This window comes from Crotalus tigris, unplaced genomic scaffold, assembly GCF_016545835.1.
Source record: "Crotalus tigris isolate CLP2741 ecotype Arizona unplaced genomic scaffold, ASM1654583v1 scf7180000023722.550826, whole genome shotgun sequence".
Classification (NCBI taxonomy): Eukaryota; Metazoa; Chordata; class Lepidosauria; order Squamata; family Viperidae; genus Crotalus; species Crotalus tigris.
The window spans coordinates 495,814-521,131 of NW_024100140.1; the positions used below are offsets into that span (position 1 = coordinate 495,814).

Consider the following 25,318-nt stretch of genomic DNA (forward strand, 5'->3'; position numbering starts at 1 on the left):
GTAAAGAAAGGCTTGTTGTTACATCATGCATCTCCTCTTAATGCCTCCAACCCGCAAACATAATAGGGTGCAGGGATCCAAAATGGTAGAGATGGGGAGATAGGTGGATGAGGTTAACTGACGTACTCTGCAGTTAAAAGTACATGATCAAGAATTTTGATCATGTGACCATGGGAGAAATGCAGCGGCCATAATTTGGAGGGTCAGATGTAAGCACCATTTGTTCAGCACTGGTGTAATTTTGAATGGTCATGGAACAAAATGGTAATAATTCAAGGGCAACATGTCTGCTTGCCTTGAGAATGAATTCTTAACATTAATTAAAATCTGTTTTCCAGCATATCATATTTATTGGTTCTGCTTTTAAACCCTTTGAACATTTAATTCATATGAGAATTAGGTTTAATGTAAACCTATAGAATGACTGTAACTTGAGTTAACAATGACATTCTGAAGATTCACTAGAGTTGTTCCATTTCATAAAAATACAGTGTTTAAGCTAAATATGTCTAAATTACAGGTAGTCCTCACTTACTGACTACTTGTTCGGGGTCTATTCAAAGTTACAATGGTACTTAACCAAGAGACTTACAACTGGTCCTTAAAGTTGTGGCCGTCATAGTTTCCTCATAGTCATTTGATCATGATTCGTATGTTTGGAACCCAGTAGACATTGATGACGGTCACAGTAACCTGTGGTAATTATCACCAATTTTTTTTTTATAAATACATTTTTATTGAAAATTTTTTAAAATTTTACAAAAACAAAACAACCCTTCCCCAAACCTCCCCAACCCTCCCATTCCCTCCCCTGACCTTCCCAGAGCTGAATATAGGCTTAATTAAAATTTCTTCAAAAAATCTTAAAAAAGATATAAACCATGAATAAATCTAAATACATTAATTAAACAAATTATAAAATAATTAACAATAATATATATATAGAAAAACATAAATACCAAAAGAAAAATACTTAAAAGGAAAAAGAATAAAGAAGAAAAAAGAAAAAGATAAAAGAAAGTATAATAAAAGTAAAAAGTAAAAATAAAAAAAGTAAAGTCTATAAAATATTTTAAATTTTAAATATTAAATATAAGTTATTAAAAAACTAAATAATATTTTTTATATCCAACTTATGTTGTATAAAATCTGTCCATTTTTTCCATACTGCAAAATACTTCTCTTGCGATTGATCCTTCAAAAAAGCCGAAATCTTTGCCATTTCCGCCAAATAAGAAACTTTAAAAAACCATTCTTGCAAAGTAGGCAAAGATTCCTTCTTCCAACATTGCCCTACTAACAACCTTGCGGCTGTAATTAAATTTAACATCAATGTAGTCTCTTTAGTATCACAATCAGTAACAATACCTAACAAAAACAATTGTGGGGTAAATTTTACCCTCCTTCTAAAAATTCTTTGAATATTCCACCATATCTTAATCCAAAAAGCTTTTATATTTTTACACGACCACCAGATATGATAGTAAGTAGCATCCAAACATCCCCATCTCCAACATTTAGGCTGTAAGTCAGGATACATGCGAGACATTTTTTGTGGATCAAGGTGCCATCTATAAAACATTTTGTAAAAATTCTCCCTTAAGTTTTGGGCTTGTGTAAATTTGACATTCCTCACCCAAATAATTTCCCAGGTATCTAATAGAACTGGTTCGCCAAAATTTTGTGCCCTTTTATCATACATTCTTTGACTAATTCTGCTTCTGAATCCAATTCTACTAACACCCCATAAATTCTCTTAATGTGAGTTCGTCTTTGATCTTTTATTTGTTTTAACAAGTTTTCATCTTCTCTATCAAACCCACATTACGATCTATCTTCCACCTATCCACTATTTGTCTATACTGTAATTATCACCAATTTTGACCTTCATAGTCAGCTTCCAAGAAGCAAAGTCAGTAGGGAAGCCAGCAAAAAATCAGAATTTGTGGTTATTTGTCATTGTACTAAATGACCTGCAGTGATTTGCTTCATGACTACAACTGGAACCAACAAACTGACATTGTAAGTCAGCTGCAGTCATGTAACATTTCAGTATATGATCACCTCACTTAGCAATTGTGTTGCCAATCCAATTGTAATTGGTAAGTGAGGACTACCTGGATATTACCCTTAAGATAAAATCTTCTTTAAGTCAAGCATGAATCTTGGTGACAACAAAACCTAAGAGGTTTTTCCATTTCCAAATATGACCCATACTTCATGAATTTCCTGTTAGTATCCCATCTAAATTCTTGGCCCAACACTAATTGTTTCTAAGTCCAAAAAGGCAGGCTAAATGCTGCTACACACTGCTTCTACATTATTCATGCTGTCTTTAAGTCTGACACGTGATAAGCAAATTAATCATTTTTTAAATTTTATCTTAATTAAAAATAGAATGTTACTTCCACAAACAGCACAAAAGTATTGCAGTTCCTTATTTAATGATAATTAGCAGGTAGTATCAGTATCAGTATAGTTGCCTTTTAATCACATTTCCTGTTTCTCCCTATATAAGTGAAAGCAGCCTTAGGAATATCACAATTACATACTGGCATCATGGCAACTGTCATAAATATATAACTAATGGTAATTACATGATTATGTTATCACACACATTTTCATTTGACTGATTTCCTTCCCTTTGTGTTTATCCAGGGATGGATAGAAGATGTGAAAACCAAGCCCCATAAGAACATCCTATTTATTCAAAGGGTAAACTGGTTTTCTACTGAAATAGAGAGCAGGACAAAAACTAATGGATAGAAAGAAAGAAGATTCAGGGTGAATATTAAGGGATTTCTTGACATAAAGAGTAATTAAATAGTAGGACAGCTTACCTAGTGGTGAACTGTCCCTGGTGGTACATTTTAAAGAGCAAAAGTATAGACACCAGTCAGAAATGGCTGCCTACTCTCCTCTTCTTTATGATTATCATTCTTCTATTTGCAAGCTATAGACATTTTTTAAATAGCAGCCTTTTTGATAATGCTGTCAGGAAGAGTTATTCCTCCCCTAAGCCCTATCCAGATTCTTGAGAATCCTGACCATTCTTGACCATATATGGACAAAATACAAGAGGGGGATTAGTACAGATAGTCCTGGACTTACAACAGTGCATTTAAAGACTGTTCACTTACAACGGCATTTATAAAAATGACTTATGACTGTTTTTCACACTTATGATGTTGCAGTATCCCCATGGCCAAGAGTCGATCAAAATTTGACTTTGGCAACTGATTCATATTTATGACAGTTACAGTGTCCAGGGGTCATGTGATCACTTTTTGCAACCTTCTTACAAGTAAAGTCAATGGGGAACAACAACCATGTTATTAAGTTAATAATTGCAGTGATTCACTTAACAACTGTGGCAAGAAAAGTTGTAAATGGGGCAACTATCACTTAGCAATAGAAACTTTGGGCTCAGTTGTGGTAATAAATCAATAACTTCCTGTATTTTTCTCTTGTGCTATTTATCAATACATGATCTTACTTATTACTAGATTGTTTTACTATTATTATTTTTTACTGTTTTAAACAATCTTATAATCTACCGAGTGAACTCTGGTTATGTAGTAAATTATGGATAGTATTGTTTGGGAAGATTTCTGGCTATGCTATAAGAATGATCTGGTTTTGGAACTGTCAGATAAACTACTGGGATAGTTACTAGTTACCAAGCCAAGGAAACTAATAAACTTATATATCATTAATACGGAGCTAATTTAACAGTTTGTTCTCAGAAGTTATTAGAGGTGTAATTATAATAGCAGATCACTAACATTTTAATTGTTTGTGGTCCAATATTCTTTCTCTTTCATTGACACCAGTTGAACCATTCAAAAGAACAATAGGCAGGTTTTTACTTTTCTGACCCAGTGACAGTTAACTGGGATGTAGATAAGCATCTGCAAGCATCTCTCTCTGGTTGGCAGTAAATTTACATTTGTTTAATCCTAATAATTGAGTAGTATCCATAATAAACAAAGAATTATTCTGAATATTCACAATCCCTTCTTGACTAGGCTACTGAAGAGGACTATGAAAAATACAGAAAGAATTAAGCAATAGTATAAAAGTAGTCCTTGTTTAGCCACTGCCTTGTTTAGCGAAGTTGTGATAATGATGAAAAATAACTTTAAGACCAATCATTACATTTATGCCTTTCACAGATTTGTAAAGCAATGGAAAGCTGAAGTAAGATTGTAAGTATGGTCATGGTTTCACTTAATGACTGCTTCACTTAACAACTGAATTGCCAGTTCCAATTGTGATTGCTAAATGAGAACTACTTGTATATCTTTATAACACTGAGCCACTCATTAGCTTCTTCATCATGGATTTCAGAACAAAACATGCAAAAAGAAATACATAAGCAGAAAAGAAACATAAATAGTGGAATAATTTATTTCCAAAATTAACTTAGGTGCTACCTGGGACCAATGTTTTCAAATTTGGCAATTTTAAAATGTGTGGACTTTAACTCCTATAATTCCTCAGTCATTCAGCCCACACACTTTAAGGTGCTAAATTTAAAAAACACTGCACTATAAAAATTTTTGTCCTGTTCCGGCTTTTTAAAGAGATTTTAAAAATATATGTTTGTTTAGGTCCATGTTTTATTGTGACATTTCTTTATATTTTAATATTTTACTGATATTGCCTATGTTTATATATCTGTGTTTAACTTAGTCATAGTTTACTAAATTGATACATTTTCTGAATTGATAATTCATTAAGTAATCATATGAATTATTTAGGATACTCCTAGTGCAGTAATGGCGAACCTTTTAGAGTTCGAGTGCCCAAACTGCAACCCCAAACCCACTTATTTATTGCTGGGTGCCAAGTGGGCATGGCCCACTAGGTGGGCATGGCTGCGGTGGTCATGGCAGATTGGGTGGGAGTGGCCAAGGTGACGTGATCTCCTCGATGTTGCTTGTGGGGAGGGACGTCTGTGGGGGCCGGGCAGGGTTGGGGGAGATCCAGGGGGTCTCTGGCAGGTGGGGAGGTGGGCAGGAGGCTTGTCCTGTGGGCTGAGGCAAGGCAAGGCAGGGCAGGGGTGCCATTGTCACAGGGAAAGGTGAGGCAGGGGCTGGGGCGGCTGCTGCCTAACACCATCGGCCCCTGCACACAGAGGCCAGTGAGCGCATGGGTGCTGGGATGCATCCGGCCATATGGGACCTCAGCGAGTTAGTGGGCGGGTTGAAGAGGGATGGTTGCCATCTCCGGAGCATGGCGTGTGTGCCCACAGAGAGGACTTTGAATGCCGCCTCTGGCACGCGTGCCATAGGTTCACCACCACTGTCCTAGTGGATCCAGGAAGCAATTATAGAAGCAGAGTCATATGTTTTTATATATCTTTGCTTTAATCTAGTGGTTATATGACATTTTTCCAGTTCACATATCATTCTCAAGATTAAAATGTGTTTTGCTTTGGTGTTTCATGCAAACCCTATCTGAATTAATAAATCTTTTAAGACAGTTTAGGCTTTCAAATGAAGTCTATTCTTCTGATGGGAACTGCCTTCCTATATATCTGGATAATTAACTCCAAGTATGAAACTTTTCATCTGGTATATGATTCTAATACCATCAATTGGGGTCTATCTTATTCTGTTTTATTATTGTTCTTGTAGCCAAGGGAAATCATCAAAACAATTAAAAAATGAAAATTAGAATATTTCAGACATGTGATGCGACACCCAGAAAAATACAGCATACTCCATTTAATCCTCCAGGGAACGATTGAAGGCAAATGAGGTCAGGAAGAAGAAGAACATCGTGGCTTCAAAATCTAAGGAATTGGTTTGGACAAAACTCGGCAGCACTTTTTCGTGTGGCTGCTGATAAAAACAGGATTGTCAACATAATCGCCAATGTCCAATAATGGATATGGCACAACAACAACAAGAAGAATGTATTTTAAACAAAGTTCAAATCAGTGAACTCCATTTTCAGTCCCTTAATTGCTGTGTCCTGACTTCACCTATTCTGTAGCACAGTTGGTGAAAACCTAGAGTATATGTTTAGCAGCAAAATGAATAGTTACTGAAAAACACACAGATATACACAGACAAACACAACTTATAGACCAACCATATCGCCAGGAATCAAGGCAATAATTAAGCCAAATTTGCTGCTAGGATTATACAAAATTCATTTAATCTATCAGCACCTCTACTTTCTCTGGTATCAGTTGTATTGTTCCTCATAGAGTTTCAGATTGCTGTATTGCTCAAAGCAGATTCATAAAAGAATCAGTAACCAACGAGCTAGAGGAACAGGCTAAAATTGTTTCTATTTAATGAGAACATTAAAAGGCTCTTATATCCATAAATGTTTGTCCAAAAATAACAGTGTGAAGAAGAGCAAAAAAGATGATTGGGGGTTGGAGGCTAAAACGTATAAAGAACAGTTGCAGAAACTGGATATGTCTGGTGTAGTGAAAAGAAGGACCATAGGTGACATGATAGCATTGTTCCAATATTTAAGGGGTGTCACAAAGAAAAAGGGATCAACATATTCTCCAAAGCACCTGCAGGGAGGATAAGAAACAATGGATGGAAATCAAGGAGAGAATAATCTAGAACTAAGGACAAATTTTCTGACCGCTAGAATAATTATTCAGTGGAATGACTTGCCTAAAGAAGTTGTGGGTGCTCCAACATTGGAGACTGTTAAGAAGAAATTGGACAGTATTTGTCTGAAATGGTATAGGATTTCCTGCTTAAGTAGGGGATTGGATTAGGAGACCTTCAGGGTACTTTCCAAATCTGTTATTCTGTATTATAATCTTCAATTCTTAGTTTCTTGGAATTTGATCCTTTAGTTCCACCATGGCTGCTATTGAACACCTATGATTTAAGAAATGCAGAATTATTATAAGGTAAAGAGCTAAATGTCTGGCATCAAACCAGTTTGAGCTTTGATCTGTTATCTTGGCTCTGGTAGCAAAAAAAAATGACCTCAAGAGAATCTCTTCACCATCCAAATGACACAGTGGATTCTATTGGTGTTTCAACATTGTATTTTTTTATTGCAGTTCAGTGTAATAAGTTATGGATTGTGGAAAGATGATGAACATAGACAATTTCTGTAGCAAGTTTTATTTCATTTTAATTTTTAGTTTTCAGACAATTTTGGATTGCATATTTGGTATAAAATACAGATATTCCTCGACTTATGACCACAATTGACCCCAAAATTCTGTTGCTAAGTGAGACATTGGTTAAGTGAATTTTGCCCCATTTTATGATCTTATTTGCCACAGTTGTGTTAAGTGAATCACTGCATTTGTTAAGTTACTATCATGGTTGTTAAGTGAATCTGACTTCCCCTTTGACTTTGCTTGTCAGAATTTTGCGAAAGGTGATCACGTGACCTCACTCCAACCATCATAAATATGAACAGTTGTCAAGCATTCAAATTTTGATTATGTGACAATGGGGATATTGCAATGGTCGTAAGTGTGAAAAATGATCATAAATCACTCTTTTCAATGCTATTGTAACTTCAAATGGTCACTAAATGAACTGTGGTAAATTGAGGATTACCTGTAGAACAAGTATCATACTGTTAACTATGATTGAAATGTACATTATCCACATGATTCATTAATGGCAGCTTGAAAATATCTTATTACAGATAATCCGCGATTATCTGTATCTATATCTATAACTGTACAGATAATCCACAATAATCCATGACTACAACTGAGATCAGAAGTTCCATCACAAAATTACAGTCATTAAGTGAGTCAAGACCAATTTTATGACCTTTTTGCCATGGTTATTAAGTGAGTCACATGGTCATTAAGTGAATCCAGTTTATCCTATTGACTGTACTTATCAGAAGCTGGCTTGGAAACGATGCTGCAATTGTCATACATACATGCTGGTTGCCAAGCATCTGGATCACGATCATATGACTGCATGCTGCAACGGTTGTAAGTGGGAGGACCCGTACTAAGTCACTTTTGTCAGCACCGTTGTAACTTTGGATTCTTCAAATTTTCACTAAATGGATGGTTATAAGTTGAGGGCAACCTGTAACTGTCTTTTATGATACTGCCTTACTGTCATATCCAGGCTACCTACCTTTCTGTTTCTGTTTAAACTTTCTCCCACCAAAAATCTTGCTGCATGCATGAGTTTTGGCCTCTCAGCTGGAGGTCTACCACAACTTGCTGCGGCCAACTCACTACAGCCAACTTGTCATGTGACAATTCACCATAGCCATCTTGCCATGGGACAACTCGTCACAGGACAAGAGTTACACTAATATCGAAGAAACAGTGGAATAGATTCTTTAAAGAAAGGATGCCAAAGGAGAAACAAAATGAAATGTGAATGACAAAATTTAAAATAATTTTGTAATTACTTTAAATAATTAAATTGAATTGTTGAATTGTCCTGCAGCAAGTTATCCTGTGGCAAGTTGGCCATATTGAGTTGGTCTTGTGAAGCAGCTTTAGATCTGTTTCAAAACACATATTCAGTACTCAGTATTCTCATGAAAGAACATTAGCTGGAGCAGTAGGCCATAGACAATTTTTTAATATATATCAGTGGTGGCGAACCTATGGCACAGGTGCCAGAAACGGCACTCAGAGCCCTCTCTCTGGGCACGCGTGCCGTCGCCCCAGTCCTAGGCCTTCAGTTGGGTTTTATAAAACCTTTTCCCTTTAGGCCTCTGCCGCCATATACAAAAAAAAAAAAGGTTCAATTAGTCACTCAATTTCAATTTCTCACAGGAAAAAAAAAGATCTTGCAAAGTTGGAATTGATTGATTGAACTTTTTAGTCCCACCCAGTCTGCTGTTACCACCGCAGCCACACCCACCCAATGGGCCACACCCACCCGGCACCCGATGATGCATAAGTGGATTTTTGGTTGTAGTTTGGGCACTTGGTCTCTAAAAGGTTCGCCATCACTGATATATATATTAAAGAAGAAGATTGACAGCAAGACTCTTATAAAGATCAATGGCTCTTTATACCAGTGAAGATTGCTATGGATTGCTCTGCACTCCTGTTTGTGGCATGTGCAGCAAGAGCAAATATGCATCTTCATTGTGATTTTACTATTGATCTTGATGATGATGATGGTGATGACAATGATGTTACCCACTCAGTTGTGTCCAATTCTTGGCAATTCTATGGGCCACATCTTCCAATCTTGCACTATTTCTTTGAATTTTTCTATGCTCTGGCTGGTGTCAGTTTTGATGGTATCCAGCCATGGTGTTCTTTTTTTTTTTATTGAAAAGTTTTACAAAGGTTTTCAACAAAACAACCCTCCCTCCCCCTCCCCCTCCCCCTCCCACACTTTCCAGAGCTGAATACAGGGTTACAAATATGACAATCATAATCTAAATAACATTAACCAACTATATAAAAACCAAATCCATAATACACTTTAACTCCCTTTTAACATAAAATAAACAAATTCTAAATAAGCATAACATAAACAAATTAATATCCTAATTCTTAAACAATATGATATAATAAAAATTCCACTATAATAAACTATTGATAATAATAACAACAACAACAACAACAACAACAACAACAACAACAACAACAATAATAATAATAATAATAATAATAATAATAATAATAATAATAATAATATGGTCCTTCAAATAAGCAGAAATTTTCACCATTTCTGCTAAATTAGACACCTTAAGAGTCCATTCTTCCATAGTGGGCAAAGAATCTTTCTTCCAATATTGCCCAACCAATAATCTTGCAGCTGTTATAAGATTCAACATCAAATTAATTTCTTTAACATCACAATCTTCAATAACGCTTAACAGAAATAATTGTGGCGTAAACTTTATCTTCCTCTTAAAAATCTTTTGAATGTTCCACCAAATCTTAATCCAAAAAGCTTTTAAATTTATACAAGACAATCAAATATGAAAATAAGTTGCATCTAAACTACCACATCTCCAATATTTGGACTGTAGATTAGGATACATATAAGACAACTTTTGTGGGTCCAGATGCCACCTATAAAACATTTTATAAAAATTTTCTCTTAAATTTTGAGCTTGAGTAAATTTTACATTTCTAACCCAAATTGTCTCCCATGTATCCAATAGAATTGGTTCTTGAATATTTTGAGCCCATTTTACCATACAGTCTTTAACAAACTCCATTTCAGAATCCAGTTCTATTAAAACATTATAGACTCTCTTTATATGTGCTCGATTTTGATCTTTAATCTGTTTTATCAAATTCACATCCTCTAAGGAAATACCAACCTTTTGATCTAAATTCCAAATAACTAACAATTGGTTATATTGAAACCAAGAGTGTGCAATATTTTCTTGTTTCAACTCAACTAAAGATTTTAGTTGCCAATCCTTCCCTACCAAGTTAAGCAATTCCTTATAAGAAATCATATCCAAATTCACACCTCTAGATACCCCCTCTATTGCGTGTCTGGGAATCCCCCAAATTGGAATTTTATAATTCAACCTATAATAATACTTCTCCCAGACATGCAATAAAGCAATTCTTAAAATATGAGATTTAAAAACCTGATCTACTTTTTTATTATAAATTAAATACACATGCCATCCATATAGTAAATCCCATCCCTCAAGAGAAAATATATTTTTATTTGTTAAGTTAAGCCAATCACTAATCAAAGTTAAAACCTCCGCATCGTAATACAATTTTAAATTAGGTGCCTTAAGTCCTCCTCTTTCCCGTACATCTTGTATAATCTTAAACTTAACTCTTGGTTTTTTCCCTGTCCAAATAAATTTGTTAATTCCCTTCTGCCATTCATCTAAATTAGCATCTTTTTTAAAAATAGGTATCATTTGAAACAAAAAAAGAAATTTTAGTAGAACATTCATTTTAATTGTTGAAATTCTCCCCAGCAAAGATAATTGTAATTTTTTCCAATCGTTTAAATCAGTGGTTCTCAACCTGTGGGCCGGGACCCCATTTGGGGTCGAACGACCATTTAACGGGGGTCGCCAAACAACGCAGTCTGCCATTTTTTCCCCCTTTTCCTTAGCTGTGCTACTCTCTTTTATTCTATTGGCTTTTGAAAGCCAATAGAATAGACTCTCTTGAATAGAGTCTAATTCTATTGGCTTTCAAAAGCCAATAGGAATTGTCCAGGCTGTCTCTGCCCTGCTGAGCCCACCAAAAGTCCCATTCTGCAAACGGTGCTGCACCAGTTGAGTATTCCTTGACTTACGACTGGTTGAGTATTCCTCGACTTACAACCGGTTGGGGGTCGCAGCATTAAAAAGATTGAGAACCACTGGTTTAAATCCTTTTGCACTTTTGCCCTTAATGTCTCATAATTATTCTTATACAATTTTACATTAGAGGCTGTGATATATACTCCCAAATATTTAACCTTTTTCACTATTTCAAAACCTGTTAACTTAACCAACATTTCCTTTTCCTTCATAGTCATATTTTTGATAATATTTTAGTCTTATTATTATTTACTTTAAAACCAGAAACTTTCCCATATTGGGTTATAATTTCTACTAAATCTATAACTGAATAAGTCGGTTGAGATAAAGTCACAACCAAGTCATCTGCAAAAGCTCTCAATCTATAATCATTTTTATTTATTTTTATTTCCTTTATTTTAGTTGATTCACGAATTTTAATTAATAAAATTTCCATTGTTAAAACAAACAACAATGGAGATAATGGACACCCTTATCTTGTACCCTTTTCAATTTTAAATACCTCTGTTAACCCCCCATTAACTATGATTTGAGCTGATTGTTGTTGATATATAGCCTTGAGAGTATAAAAATTATCCCCAAAACTCATTTTCTCTACAACTTTCAATAAAAATTGCCAGTTTAACTGATCAAAAGCTTTTTCAGCATCTATAAAAATCAAAGCTGCAGGAATTTGATTATTCTTATCCAAATACTCAATTAGATTAACAATTTGTCTTACATTATATTTCATATATCTTCCAGTTATAAATCCAGATTGATTACTATGAATCACTTGTTTCAAAACATGCATTAATCTATTCGCCAATATTTTCATAAAAATCTTATAATCTGTATTCAAAAGAGATATATGTCTATAATTCTTAGGCTGAGCAAGATCTTGATCCTCCTTTGGAATCAACGATATAAAAGCTCTTCTCCAAGATGGAGGCACTTCTGCTCCCGACAGAATGCTATTAAAGAGTTCCTTTAATGGTTCTATAATTTCTTCAAATAAGATTTTATAATACCTTGCTGTTAGTCCATCTGTACCAGGAGCTTTACCAATCTTCAATTGTTTAATAGCCAAAATAATTTCTTCAGAAGTAATTGAACCATTCATCTCATTTCTTTGGTCATCTGAAAGTCTGGGAAAATTTGCAAATTGCAAATACTTATCTATATCTGAAACTTGTATATTTTCACTAGCATATAGCTTTGTATAAAAATCTAAAAAACTCTTTTTAATCAAGTTTTCTTGATAAACCTCTTTACTTTTATAAACTATTTTATCTATAACCCTTGATTTCTGTTTCTTCCGTAACTGATAAGCCAGCCACCTACCAGGTTTGTTTGCATTACAAAATGTATTACATTTCATATAACTTAAATTAATTGCAACCTGATCAGCCATTAACATATTAAATTGCTCCTTCAACATATTTATAGAAACTTTTAAACTATTATCTGATGGGTTCAAAATATAAGCCCTCTCTTTCATTTTAATCTCTTCTTCCAACTCTTCACGTTTTTTTGCCTGTTTATGCCTATGCGCATTATTCATATTCATAACCCTAATCAAAACCCCTCTCATATAAGCTTTGCTGGCATCCCACACCATAGCCATTGAAGTACCTTTATGCATATTCAAAACAAAAAATTCCTTCAAATATTCTCTACATTTTTGAGAAATCCCCTTGTATCTAAATGAATTCTCATTCAACCTCCAAGATCATCTACTCCCTTCTTCAGCAAATAACTCCAACCATACAGGACTGTGATCCGACAAAGTCCTAGAAAAAAATCTTGGCATTCTTTACCCTAGAAAAGAGATCAGTAGTAATTAGAAAAAAATCAATTCTAGAAAACGATTGATGCCTGTCTGAGAAGAAAATGTAGTCTCCGTCTTCCATATTCCATTCTCTCCAAATATCTCTAAGTTCCAAATCATCCTTCAAATAAAAAAAAACTTTAGATAATTTAGCTTGATTAGAAGATTTCATAGATCCTCTCTTATCCTTACTAGCATCTATAACTCCATTCCAGTTCCCCATCATAATAACAGATTTATAATCCAACTGAGTCAATTTCTGATGTATCAGCTTATAAAACTGCTTTTGTTGTTGATTAGGAGCATACAATCCAATAATAATAAGTCTCTTGCCATATAATGCTAGATCAATAATAACATATCTTCCTTGTGGGTTAGAATCAATTAATTTAGCGGATAAATTTTTCCGCACATAAATAACTACCCCCCCTTTTTTCTCTGGAGCAGGAGCTATAAAATGTGATCCTAACCGTGAGTTAATCAAATACTTTTGATCCTTCGTGGTAATACGAGTCTCTTGCAAACAAACAACATCATTCTTACTTTCCTTCTTTTCTGTGGCGAATTCAGGCCGTTAACAGCCATGGTGTTCTTTAATGGTCTGGTTTCCTTCTATTGCTAACTCTTCCAAACACAATTGCTTTCTCCAGTGAATTCCCATGCATGACATGGCCAAGGTAGGTGAGACACAGTTTGTGATTTTGCCTTCCAGTGACATGTCTGGTGTTATGGGTTCCAGTACTTGCACGTTAGTTACCTTTGTTGCCCAAGGAGTTGATCTTTATAATAATTGGATAATAAAAGTTCCTGTGTTATATTCAGAATGAAGGAGAATTAAACTATTCTGTCACTTTTTTTGTACTCCCTTCCACTTTATTACATGGTCTTCCCCATGTCACCAACCTGTCAACTAGATCCTAAAATAATACTACCCATTAGCAACAACACCAATCAAGAATCAAAAGTAAAAAAAAAAAAGTTCTAAGCTACATTAGTTATTAACTATCTTGTGAAGAGCTCACATTTATGTATTGATGATGAAGACAAAGAATTAATGGCTGCCCAACAATTTTAGAAATTTTGGGACAACATTGTTGCTATAAGGGGTGTTGCCATAAACAAAATATTTGGAGGAGAAATAAATCAAAAAGGATCTGTATTGAGTAAAAATAAAGCTTAATACTGATGATTGCATCTGTTAAGTCCTTTGATCATGGGCGAATGATGAAGACTCATTGTGTAGTTAACAGCTCTTTATTCGTTTAACAGCAACACCCCAACAACGCAAATGGCATGCAGGCCTCTCTTTATCTGCCCAGAGACCTGGACACAATGGCAACAAGTAGCAGAGCGTTTTCGCACCCTGTGCATGTGTGCAAGGCTGGTGCCACTCAGGCTGGTCCCGGGCAGCTTTTGGAATGCCCAGGACCAATGCAACGTCCCAAGCCTGCTTTTGCAGGCTCAGGACACAACATCCCTCCCCCCTAGATGGAACATCTCTGCGCACATACATGTACAACCTACATTGGAGAAGTGATATATAGTTCCATAAATCAAATGCACGAAATGTGGAATATTCGAGGCTACCCTCAAGCAAAACCCCTTCCACTTCGGTTTGGGAATAAATGTATCCGAAATCAGAAAATAATAAAAAATAACCATGCCCCTTTATTCAGGGCCCATATAAGTAGTTCCCTTTGAACTTGACAGCAACTTCACAAATTTCCTAAGATATTTGGGTGGGCACTTAGCCTGCTGTAACCTCCTCGGACCAGGAGAGATTGCTTGGCCCACCTGCTCGCCTACCAGGCTAGGTGGGCCAAGGCATTGCTGCCCTAAATTCCCAGGTGACCCTGGTGCTGTTGCCTGGCCTACCTGCTCACCTACCAGGCTCGGCAGGCCAGGACTTTGCTGCCCCAAATACCCGGTTGATCCACCCATCTGCTGGCTGGCTGGATCCTCTAAGTCCAGGCCAGCATACCTTGGAGGGGTGGTAGTCCCCAGATCCACAATGGACCTTTCTTGGGAACACTGTCCCTCGAACCCAAAGCCAGCAGATGGAGAGTGCTGGGTAGCTGAAGTGCCCCAGTACTCTGTGGCCCCCAAGCATGTGCCGGAAGTGCCAGAGTCAGGAGTCGCCTCCCTGGCTACCCCCTTCCCTGTTGACCTCCTTCTCGGAGCAATTGCAGAATTGGGCCAGCGCCCCTGCTGTAATTCTTGTTCTCTTGTGTTTGTGAATTATGTGGATACCCCCAGTCAGTCTCCCTGTCTGGAGCACTCTGTGACATGTGTGAATAATGTGGATACCCCCGGTGTGACTCCCTGTCTGGAGTACTTATGACTGTGTGGAATGATCCTCTATCCTGTGACTTCTTGTTGGGAGCACTTGCGGAACCTTGGGATGACTCCTCCATAGCCTCAGCAGTGGCTAATGATAGCCTGTGAAACTGAACCTCAGAATGCATATTATGGTCCTCCCCCCCCCCAAAGCAGAGCCAGGAGCGGAAGGGTGAGAGTCCAGTCTCCAACGTAGTTGGTCAATGTGTCTGTGAAGAACGCGGCCGTCTCCCAAGGCTACTTTGTATGAAAGCTGTCCAGAGAACTTGCAGACCACAGTTGTGACCCAGCGATGACCAGGCCCATAGTTCCGTGCCCAGACCGGATCGCCCACTTGGAGTCTCCTAGGTGCCCGCAGGATGCAACCTGCCCAGTTTAGTTACGAGGCGGTGACCCCAGCAGAGTTCAGCAGGGCTCTTCCCTGTGGCAATGCATGGTATGGTGCGGTGTGCAAGAAGGAAATCTGCTAACCTGTGATGCCAGTTACCGTAAGTCAGTTTCTTAAGAGCATCTTTGGTGGTGCGCACCATCCTCTCTGCCAATCCATTGGAGGATGGGTGGAAGGGAGCTGAAGTCGCATGGCGGATCAGGTTGGCCTGAAGAAAAGCCTGGAACTCAGAAGAGGTAAATTGAGGACCATTATCTGAAACCAGAACATCTGGAAGGCCATGTGATGCAAAAATTCCTCTCAACACCTGGATGGTCCCGGCAGTAGTAGTGGAGGACACAGGAACAACCTCTAGCCACTTGGAATGGCTATCAACAACAACCAGCAAGAATTGCCCCTGAAAGGCAATAAGCGTAATCTATATGCACCCTAGACCATGGCGTTTGAGTTTCCTCCCACCTACAGTATGTACTGGGGCCTAAGGCATTTCAGGCCAAGACTGTTGGCACACTTGGCACCCATACACCTGGGCCTCGATGGCTTTATCGAGTCCAGGCCACCAAAGATGGCTGCGCGCAAGCGCTTTCATCTTGACTATGCCAGGATGTCCCTCATGCAGAGAGACCAAGATTCTAGATCTCAATTAGGCTGGGATCACTACCCTGCTACCCCATAACAGGCATCCCTTGAAAGTGGAAAACTCATGCTTCTTGTGCCAGAAGCTTTGGAATTCAGTATCTGGGCACTTGTCAGGCCATCCGGACAACACCCATGTCAGCACATGTGTAAACATGTGATCAGTGGCAGTTTCTGCAGCCACATCCCTAGCATTGAGGGGAGACGCAGGCAATTCCTGAATGGACAGGATATTAACGGCTGGAGCAGGATCAGGCTCCCATTGGTTCAAGGGCAATCTGCTCAGGCCATCGGCATGACCCATTTCTTTTCCTGGTTTGTGAACCAATGTATAGTCCTATGCTGACAGGAAAATGGACCATCTCAGCATACAAGGAGAAATGATATGTGGGATCTGTTTGTTAGTGGTAAACAACCCCAGCAGAGGCTTATGGTCAGTATAGACCGTGAAATAAAGGCTGTATAAGAAATCATGAAATTTCTTAATGCCAGCCACTATTGCCAATGCTTCTCTGTCAATTTGAGTGTAATTACGCTCTGCAGAAGACAAGAGTCCTTGAATAATAGGCCACAGAGACCTGTGTCCCATCAGTCTTCAGATGGCTAAGTACAGCTCCCACCCCATAAGGAGATGCATCACAGGCGATACAAACAGGCAGTTGCTCATTGAAATGTGCTAAAACAGCATTAGACATGAGCAAGGCCTTAACCTCATTGAAACTCTTTTTTTTTTTTATTGAAAATTTTTATAAGTTTTTACAAAAAAAACAGAAAAAAATATAACAATACAAAAACAGAAAGCAACATATACAAAAAACTAAACATAACATCCCCTTCCCCATCCCCCCCCAAACACCCCCCCTTCCCCCCCTGAGCTTCCCAGAGCAGAATATAGGCTTAATTAAAAAGGAATTTAAAAAAATTATATATAAAAAAGAAGAAAAATAAGACTGAAATATATGTATATGTATATAAAAATAAGAATTATGAAAAAGCAATATGATATTTTTTATATCCAATTTAAATTGTATAAATTCTATCCATTTATCTCAAACAGCAAGAAATTTCTCTTGCGTTTGTTCCTTTAAAAAAGCCGAAATCTTTGCCATTTCCGCCAAATAGGACACTTTAAAAAACCATTCCTGCAGTGTAGGCAAGGATTCCTTCTTCCAATATTGTCCTACTAACAGCCTTGCGGCTGTAATCAAATTTAACATCAATATAACCTCCTTTGTATCACAATCAGTAACTATACCCAACAAAAATAACTGCGGAGTAAATTTTACCCTCCTTCTAAAAATTCTCTGAATATTCCACCATATCTTAATCCAAAATGCTTTTATCTCTCTGCACGACCATCAAATGTGGTAATAGGTGGCATCCAAACAACCACATCTCCAACATTTAGGCTGTAAGTCCGGGTACATGAAAGACATTTTTTGTGGGTCAAGGTGCCATCTATAAAACATTTTATAAAAATTCTCCCTTAAATTCTGTGCCTGTGTAAATTTGACATTTCTTACCCAAATAGTTTCCCATGTATCCAATGGGACTGATTCGCCAAAGTTTTGGGCCCATCTAATCATACAATCTTTAATTAATTCCGTTTCTGAGTCCAATTCAACTAGCACCCCATAAATTCTCTTAATATGGGCTTGTCTTTGATCCTTCACTTGTTTAATAAGATTTTCATCTTCTCTAAGAAAGCCCACCTTACAATCCACCTTCCATCTATCTGCTAGTTGCCTATATTGAAACCAAGAATAAATAATATTTTCTTGTGCTAACTCCTCCCGTAATTTTAATTGCCAATTTTGTCGATCCCATCGGAGTAGCTGTCTATAAGACACCATGTCCATTTTAACACCTCTTTTTATTCCTTCTATCGCATGCCAGGGTATAGCCCATAATGGTACTTTAAAATCACTTTTATAATATTTTCTCCAAATCCTAAGTAAAGAAGTTCTTATAATGTGAGATTTAAAAGCCCAATCCACTTTTTTATTAAATATTAAATAGGCATGCCACCCATAAAGTAAGTCCCATCCCTCTAGATGGAGTATCTCGAGATTTGTCAAATTTGAACCTCATTGAAACTCTTGTCATGGACTTTAGTCCACTGCCAAGGAGCCTGCTTGTCCAAGAGCCTGTGTAAAGGCTCTGCCACAGCAGCCTTATGTAGGAGAAAGGCATGATAAAAATTTAATAGCCCCAAAAAGGCTTGTAGCTCACTCTTAGATTTAGGGCTTGGGGCCTGCTGAATAGCTTGCAATTTAGTTTCAGCAGGGTGAATGCCTCGGGCATCAATCCTGAACCCTAAGAAGCCAGTAGAAGTGACTCCTATCTTACATTTGTCCTTCTTTAGTTTAAGGCCTGCTTTTCGAAAATGAAGCAAGACAGCCCTTAATCTCTCTGCTAAGTTTTGAGATGACTCTCCAGCAATGAGGACATCATCAAAATAGGGACAGACTCCAGGAATACCCCAAAGTGTGCTCTCCATGACACTTTGGAATATGCCAGGGGCTACATTTACCCCAAATTGCAGTCTCTTGACCTTGAAGGCCCCTCTGTGAGTTACAATAGTCTGGGCCTCAGCAGCTGCCTCATCAACAGGTAGCTGTTGATAGACCTGTGCCAGGTCAAGCTTCGCAAAAATGCGCCCCCTTTTGAGGGAGGCCAGGATGTGACTTACTACAGGTACTGGATAAGCGTGCTGCTGCAGCGCCTTGTTCAGTGTACACTTGTATACGTATGTCCCCATTAGCCTTTAGAGGTGTTACTATGGGGGTTTCCCATGGGCTTGAGTCTACAGGTTCTAAAATGCCCTGCTGGAGCAATTTGTCCAGCTCAGCATCAATCTTGCCTTTGAGGGCAAAAGGTATCCTCCTAGGCTTAACCCTGATGGGCGTGATGGTTGGGTCTAACCGTAGCGAAACTGGAAACCCCTTATAGGATCCAAGCTCTGAACTAAACACATTTGAAAACTCCTTGCAGACTTCTGCCAGGCTCAACGTTTGCAAATGATGCAGCCCAGTGACCTGGATTCCCAGAGCCTCGAACCAATCAAGTCCAATAAGACTCGTGTGTTTACCCCCAACAACCACCACATCTAGGGGACCTTCAAAATTCTTGTGCTGTACCTTAAGGGTGGCCTCCCGCTTAACACACACCATAGAATTCTGAAAATCTGTGAGTATTATATTGGATGGCCTGAGTTTGGCTCGAAGGCCACTGCTGTTGCAAATCCTTTTGAATGTGTTAGTAGAAATAATGGAGAGAGCAGACCCAGTGTCCAACTCCATGGATAAAGGAACCCCTTGCAACCTTACTTTAATGGACAGTTTCTTCTTTAGGGGTTTATGTGTGCCTGTCCTCAAAATACTCCTGCGCAATGTGCAGAAACTCACCCTATGTTGGCTGGGGACCCTGGTACCTTTCAGACGCAATTCTTCATGAGGTTGGACCTTCTGGCGACCCAAACAGATGAATGCAATGTGGTCTTGCCTGCCACACACTCTGCAAATGGCGGAGCGGAACCTGCAGTCAGCTTGCTTGTGACGTCCTCCGCACCCGAAGCATTGAAGAGCTGCTGGGGCCTTGTCTGAATGTTCCTTCTGCCTCCTTTCAGCTATCTGGTAAAGCCTATCCACCTCTTCTTCAGGATCTGCTTCCAAGCCTTCTCAAGCATCCTCTTGATGGACGGTGGCTGCCTCTGGAGGGCTCCTGGTGGGCCGCAAAGTCTTTACTGCCCTGCCTGCTGCTTCCTCAGCTGTCACCTCTCATAGAGCATCTTGGAAAGAGACATCTTCTTTTGCAAAAATCTTCTGCTGTAAGTCTCTGTTCCTTAAACTGCATACAAAGCGATCTCGCAGCCTCTCTTCCAGATCCTTGAACTCACGGTCTGGCTGCTCGCCTTAAGGCCGCAATAAAATCCTTAGCAGATTCACCTGCCTTCTGGTCTCTTTGCTCAAATGTGTGCCTCCAAGCAATAACAGACAACTTGGGCTGGAAATGTTCCTTCAGCAGTTTCTTCAAGTCAGTATACATTACTGACTCCAGAGGTGCAGGGGCCACCAGGTTCTCTGCAATTTCAAAAGCTTCCTGTCCACAGACACACAACAGGATTGCAGCCTTCAAGCCATCTTCTCTAATCTGGTTTACTCTGAAGTAATTCTTCACCCTTGCAACGTAGGATTCCCATCTCTCTGGGTGTGAGACATCAAATTCGGATAAACAACCAATCTTCGCCATCCCGTAGTTTACAACCTTCACCATTCGCTCCTCTGCAACTTCTATTGGGGAAAGGGTCTTTCAGCCGAGCTCACCCTCCAGCGACGCTATACTGGCAGGCTGGGACGCTGATTCCAACGCCATCTTCCCCTCTTCAGGACTTCTTGGGTAAGTCTTTAAAACTTTCTTTTCTTCAGCTTGTAAAGCATCCCATCCTCATCGCCAGTGTTAAGTCCTTTGATCATGGGCGAATGATGAAGACTCATTGTGTAGTTAACAGCTCTTTATTTGTTTAACAGCAACACCCCAACAACGCAAATGGCATGCAGGCCACTCTTTATCTGGCAACAAGTAGCGGAGCGTTTTCATGCCCTGCACATGTGCGCAAGGCTGGCGCCACTCAGTCGGGTCCCAGGCAGCTTTTGGAATGCCCGGGACCAATGCAACGTGCCAAGCCTGCTTTTGCAGGCTCAGGACATAACAGCATCCATATAGTTTTATTATTGATTTGCCAGAAGTGGTTTGTGTTATGTCCCGAGCCTTGCAAATGGGCTCGGGGCATTTGCAGGCGGTCCCAGGCAGGTGCAAGCTGCTTTCCGCCAACGACTCAACACTGGCAACGAGGATGGGATGCCTTACATCGTCTGGAAAGGAAGAGGTGTAAGCTTACCCAAGTGAGTCCTGAGCGGCGGAACGGAGTTGACTCGGCAGCTACCCACCAATCCAGTGTGCATTCGGGGGTAGGCTGGCTGATAGACCCGTCTCCTGAAGATGGCAAAGGTTGGAAGGCTTTCGGAGTTCGACGTCTCACATCCAGAGCGGTGGGACTCCTACATAGCCAGGGTGGAAAATTACCTCAAGGTGAACCAAGTGAGGGAAGATAGCTTGAAGGCTGCCACCCTGCTTTGTGTCTGCGGCCAAGACGCCTTCAAAATCGCAGAGAACCTTGCAGCACCTGTTGCATTAGAGTCTGTCAGCTACGCAGATCTAAAGAAGCTATTGAAGGAGCACTTCCAGCCCAAGATGTCCGTCATCGCATGGCACCACACCTTCGAGCAGAGGGATCAACGATCCGGAGAGTCGGCCAAAGAGTACATCGCCGCATTGAGAAAGGCCGCCAAGCACTGCAAGTTCAAGGACCTCGAAGAACGACTGAGGGACCGATTCGTGTGCGGCTTAAGGCATCGAGATTTACAACAGAGGCTCTTTGCCAAAGAAGACTTGTCCTTCCAAGATGCCTTAAGAGAAGTCACCGCAGAAGAAGCAGCAGGCGGCGCCGTCAAGAACATGCGGCCGATCAGGAACAGTCCTGATGTTGCATCCGTGCACCAAGAGGACGTCCAAGGGAACTCCGAGGAGGATCCGGACGAGGAAGTCGACCGCCTCCACCCTGCGAAGGAAGAGAATCAGAAAGGAAGCTCTTCAGCTCCCCTCAAGTGCATCGGCTGTGGAGGTCGCCACAGGAGAACCGACTGCAAGTTCCGCTCCGCTATCTGCCGGGCGTGCGGAAAACAAGGACATATTGCAGCTGTGTGTCTGGGCCGACGAAAGGTACAACCTCAGGAAGAACTGCGCCTGAAAGGTACCAGGGTCCCCAGCCAGAATAGGGTAGGTTTTTGCGCTTCGCGAAGAAGCATCTTCAGGACAGGCACACACAAGCCCATCAAGAAAAAGCTGTCACTCAAGGTGAAGCTACAAGGGGTTCCATTAACTATGGAACTAGACACGGGGTCTGCCCTTTCAATCATATCCTTACATACATTTAGGAAGATTTGTTCCGGCAGTGGAACTCAGGCTAAATTAAGGCCTTCTGACATTGTGTTAACAGACTTTCAAAATTCGAGAGTGTGTGTTAAGGGGGAGGCCACCCTTAACGTACAGTATAAGAATTTTGAAGGTCCACTAGACCTATTAGTAGTAGGGGGTGAACGAACGAGTCTCATAGGACTCGATTGGTTTGAAGCCTTGGGGATACACGTCACGGGGCTCAACAGCTTACAAACACTTGACCTACAGGAAGTCTGCAAAGAATTTGCAGATGTCTTCAGCCCCCAGCTGGGCACATTCAAGGGACCCCTGTGTCCTTAAAACTAGACCCCACTGTCACTCCCATTAGAATTAAAGCAAGAAGGGTCCCTTTTGCTTTAAAGAGTAAAATTGACACTGAGTTGGACAAACTGATCCAACAGGGAATTCTAGAACCTGTTGATTCCAGTCCCTGGGAGACCCCCATTGTCACGCCTCTAAAGGCAAATGGGGACATTCGCATTTGTGCTGACTACAAATGCACTCTGAATAAGGCATTGCAGCAACATGCCTATCCTGTTCCTGTGGTCAGTCATATTCTGGCCTCCCTCAAGGGGGGGCGCGTTTTTGCAAAGCTTGACCTAGCTCAAGCGTATCAACAGCTGCCTGTTGATGATGATGCTGCTATAGCTCAGACTATTGTGACCCACAGGGGAGCCTTTAAGGTAAAAAGGCTACAGTTTGGAGTGAATGTCGCTCCTGGGATTTTCCAAAGCGTAATGGAAAACACACTACGGGGCATACCGGGGGTTTGCCCCTACTTTGATGATGTCTTAATTGCAGGAGACTCCACACACATTCTAGCTGAAAGGCTAAGGGCTGTTCTGTTAAGGTTCAGGAAAACAGGCCTCAAGCTCAAAAAAGACAAATGCAAAATTGGGGTGCCTTCTACTGAATTTCTGGGGTTCAAAATTGATGCTGCTGGGATTCACCCTGCTGAATCCAAACTAACTGCCATTTTAGAAGCACCTAGGCCAAAGTCTAAGGCCGAACTTCAGGCCTTTCTGGGCCTCCTGAATTTCTACAATTCCTTTCTTCCACATAAAGCTAGTGTAGCTGAGCCTCTTCACAGGCTATTAGACAAACAAGCAGTGTGGCAGTGGTCACAAACACATGAGGCTAGTTTCAATGAGGTCAAGGCCTTACTCACTTCTAACAGTGTACTTGCACACTTCAATGAGTCCCTTCCTGTGTGCATCGCTTGTGATGCTTCCCCTTACGGGGTAGGAGCCGTCCTGAGCCACCTCAGGTCTGATGGAACTCAGGTTCCTGTTGCATATTACTCCAGAACACTGTCTTCTGCTGAGCGCAACTACGCTCAGATAGACAGGGAGGCTCTGGCTGTTGTTGCTGGAATTAAAAAATTCCATGATTTTTTGTATGGCAGGCATTTCACGGTCTTCACTGACCATAAGCCTCTGCTGGGACTGTTTACCACACGTAAACAAACTCCCCAAATCATTTCCCCTAGAATGCTTAGGTGGTCTATTTTTCTGTCTGCATATGATTTTTCCTTACTCCACAAGCCTGGGAAAGAAATGGGCCATGCTGATGGCCTCAGTAGATTGCTCCTGCCAGTAGTAGAAGCTGATCCTGCACCAGCTGTCAACATTCTTTCCATCCAAGCCTTGCCCGAGTCCCCTCTGAATGCCAGGGATGTTGCCGCTGAAACAGGCACAGATCACACACTTTCATGTGTCCTTTCTTGGGTTTTGTCTGGATGGCCTGAGCACTGCCCTAGTCCTGAGTTTCAGAGTTTCTGGTCCAAAAGGAACGAGTTGTCCACTTCTCAGGGTTGTCTGCTTTGGGGAAACAGAGTTGTCATTCCCACCTCAATGAGGACTAGGATCTTAGAGTCCCTCCACGAGGGTCATCCTGGCATTGTTCGCATGAAGGCCCTTGCGCGCAGCCACTTGTGGTGGCCTGGTTTAGATAAGGACATTGAGGCTAAGGTGCATGCATGCCACCTGTGCCAGCGCTCTCGCCCAGAGATGCCCCAAGCTCCTGTGCATAGATGGGAGGATACACAGTCCCCATGGTCTAGGGTGCACATTGACTACGCTGGGCCCTTTCAGGGCCAGTTCTTCTTGGTCCTCGTTGACAGTCATTCAAAATGGCTTGAGGTTGTACCTGTCTCATCCACCACCACTGCAAAGACTATTCAGGTACTGAGGGGGATTTTTGCTGCACACGGGCTCCCAGATGTCATCGTGTCTGACAACGGCCCTCAATTTACTTCCTCCGAATTCCAAGCTTTCTTACAGGCTAACATGATTCGTCATGCCACGTCTGCACCCTTCCACCCGTCCACCAATGGTATGGCTGAACGCATGGTCCGCATCACAAAGGACGCCTTGAAAAGACTCACCTATGGGGACTGGCATCACAGGTTGGCTGACTTTCTCCTTTCTTACCGCACCACACCGTCCACTTCTACAGGGAGAAGCCCAGCTGAACTTCGCTGGGGGCGCAAACTTACTACGAAGCTTGACCGGTTGCATCCGGACAGACTGCCTTCATCTACCTCACATCCTAGGGCACCTAGACAACTACTTGTGGGTGCCCCGGTTTGGACTCGCAATTACGGGCCTGGTCATACATGGGTCCCTGCTTCTATTTCCAGGGTCACAGGTCCTCTATCCTACGAGGTAGCCCTGGACAACGGTTGTGTCCTGCGTCGGCACATCGACCAACTCCGCCCTAGGCGGGATCTTCCAGATGAGACTCCTGGGTCTTTTCCAGGGGGGAGGGGGACTCTTTAGAGCAAAGGGAGGGGCACGAGCTGCTGCCCACCTCCAATGATGGAGCCACAAACGGCCCATTCCAAGATTCCGCGAGTGCCCCAAATAGGAATTCTAAGAGCCTATCCAACTACCAGG

General features: G+C 40.6%; 1 protein-coding gene across 1 annotated transcript; it reads left to right on the forward strand.

Moving 5' to 3' along the window:
* Positions 1–1,968: 1,968 nt before the first annotated feature.
* LOC120297961 (uncharacterized protein K02A2.6-like) lies at positions 1,969–24,910 on the forward strand (the record flags this gene model as incomplete). The annotated part of the gene is made up of 3 exons (XM_039321234.1): positions 1,969–2,022; positions 2,659–2,715; positions 24,416–24,910. Coding segments are annotated over exons 1-3 (606 nt in total), but the record flags the coding sequence as incomplete, so codon positions are not given.
* Between the last annotated feature and the right edge of the window lie 408 nt (positions 24,911–25,318).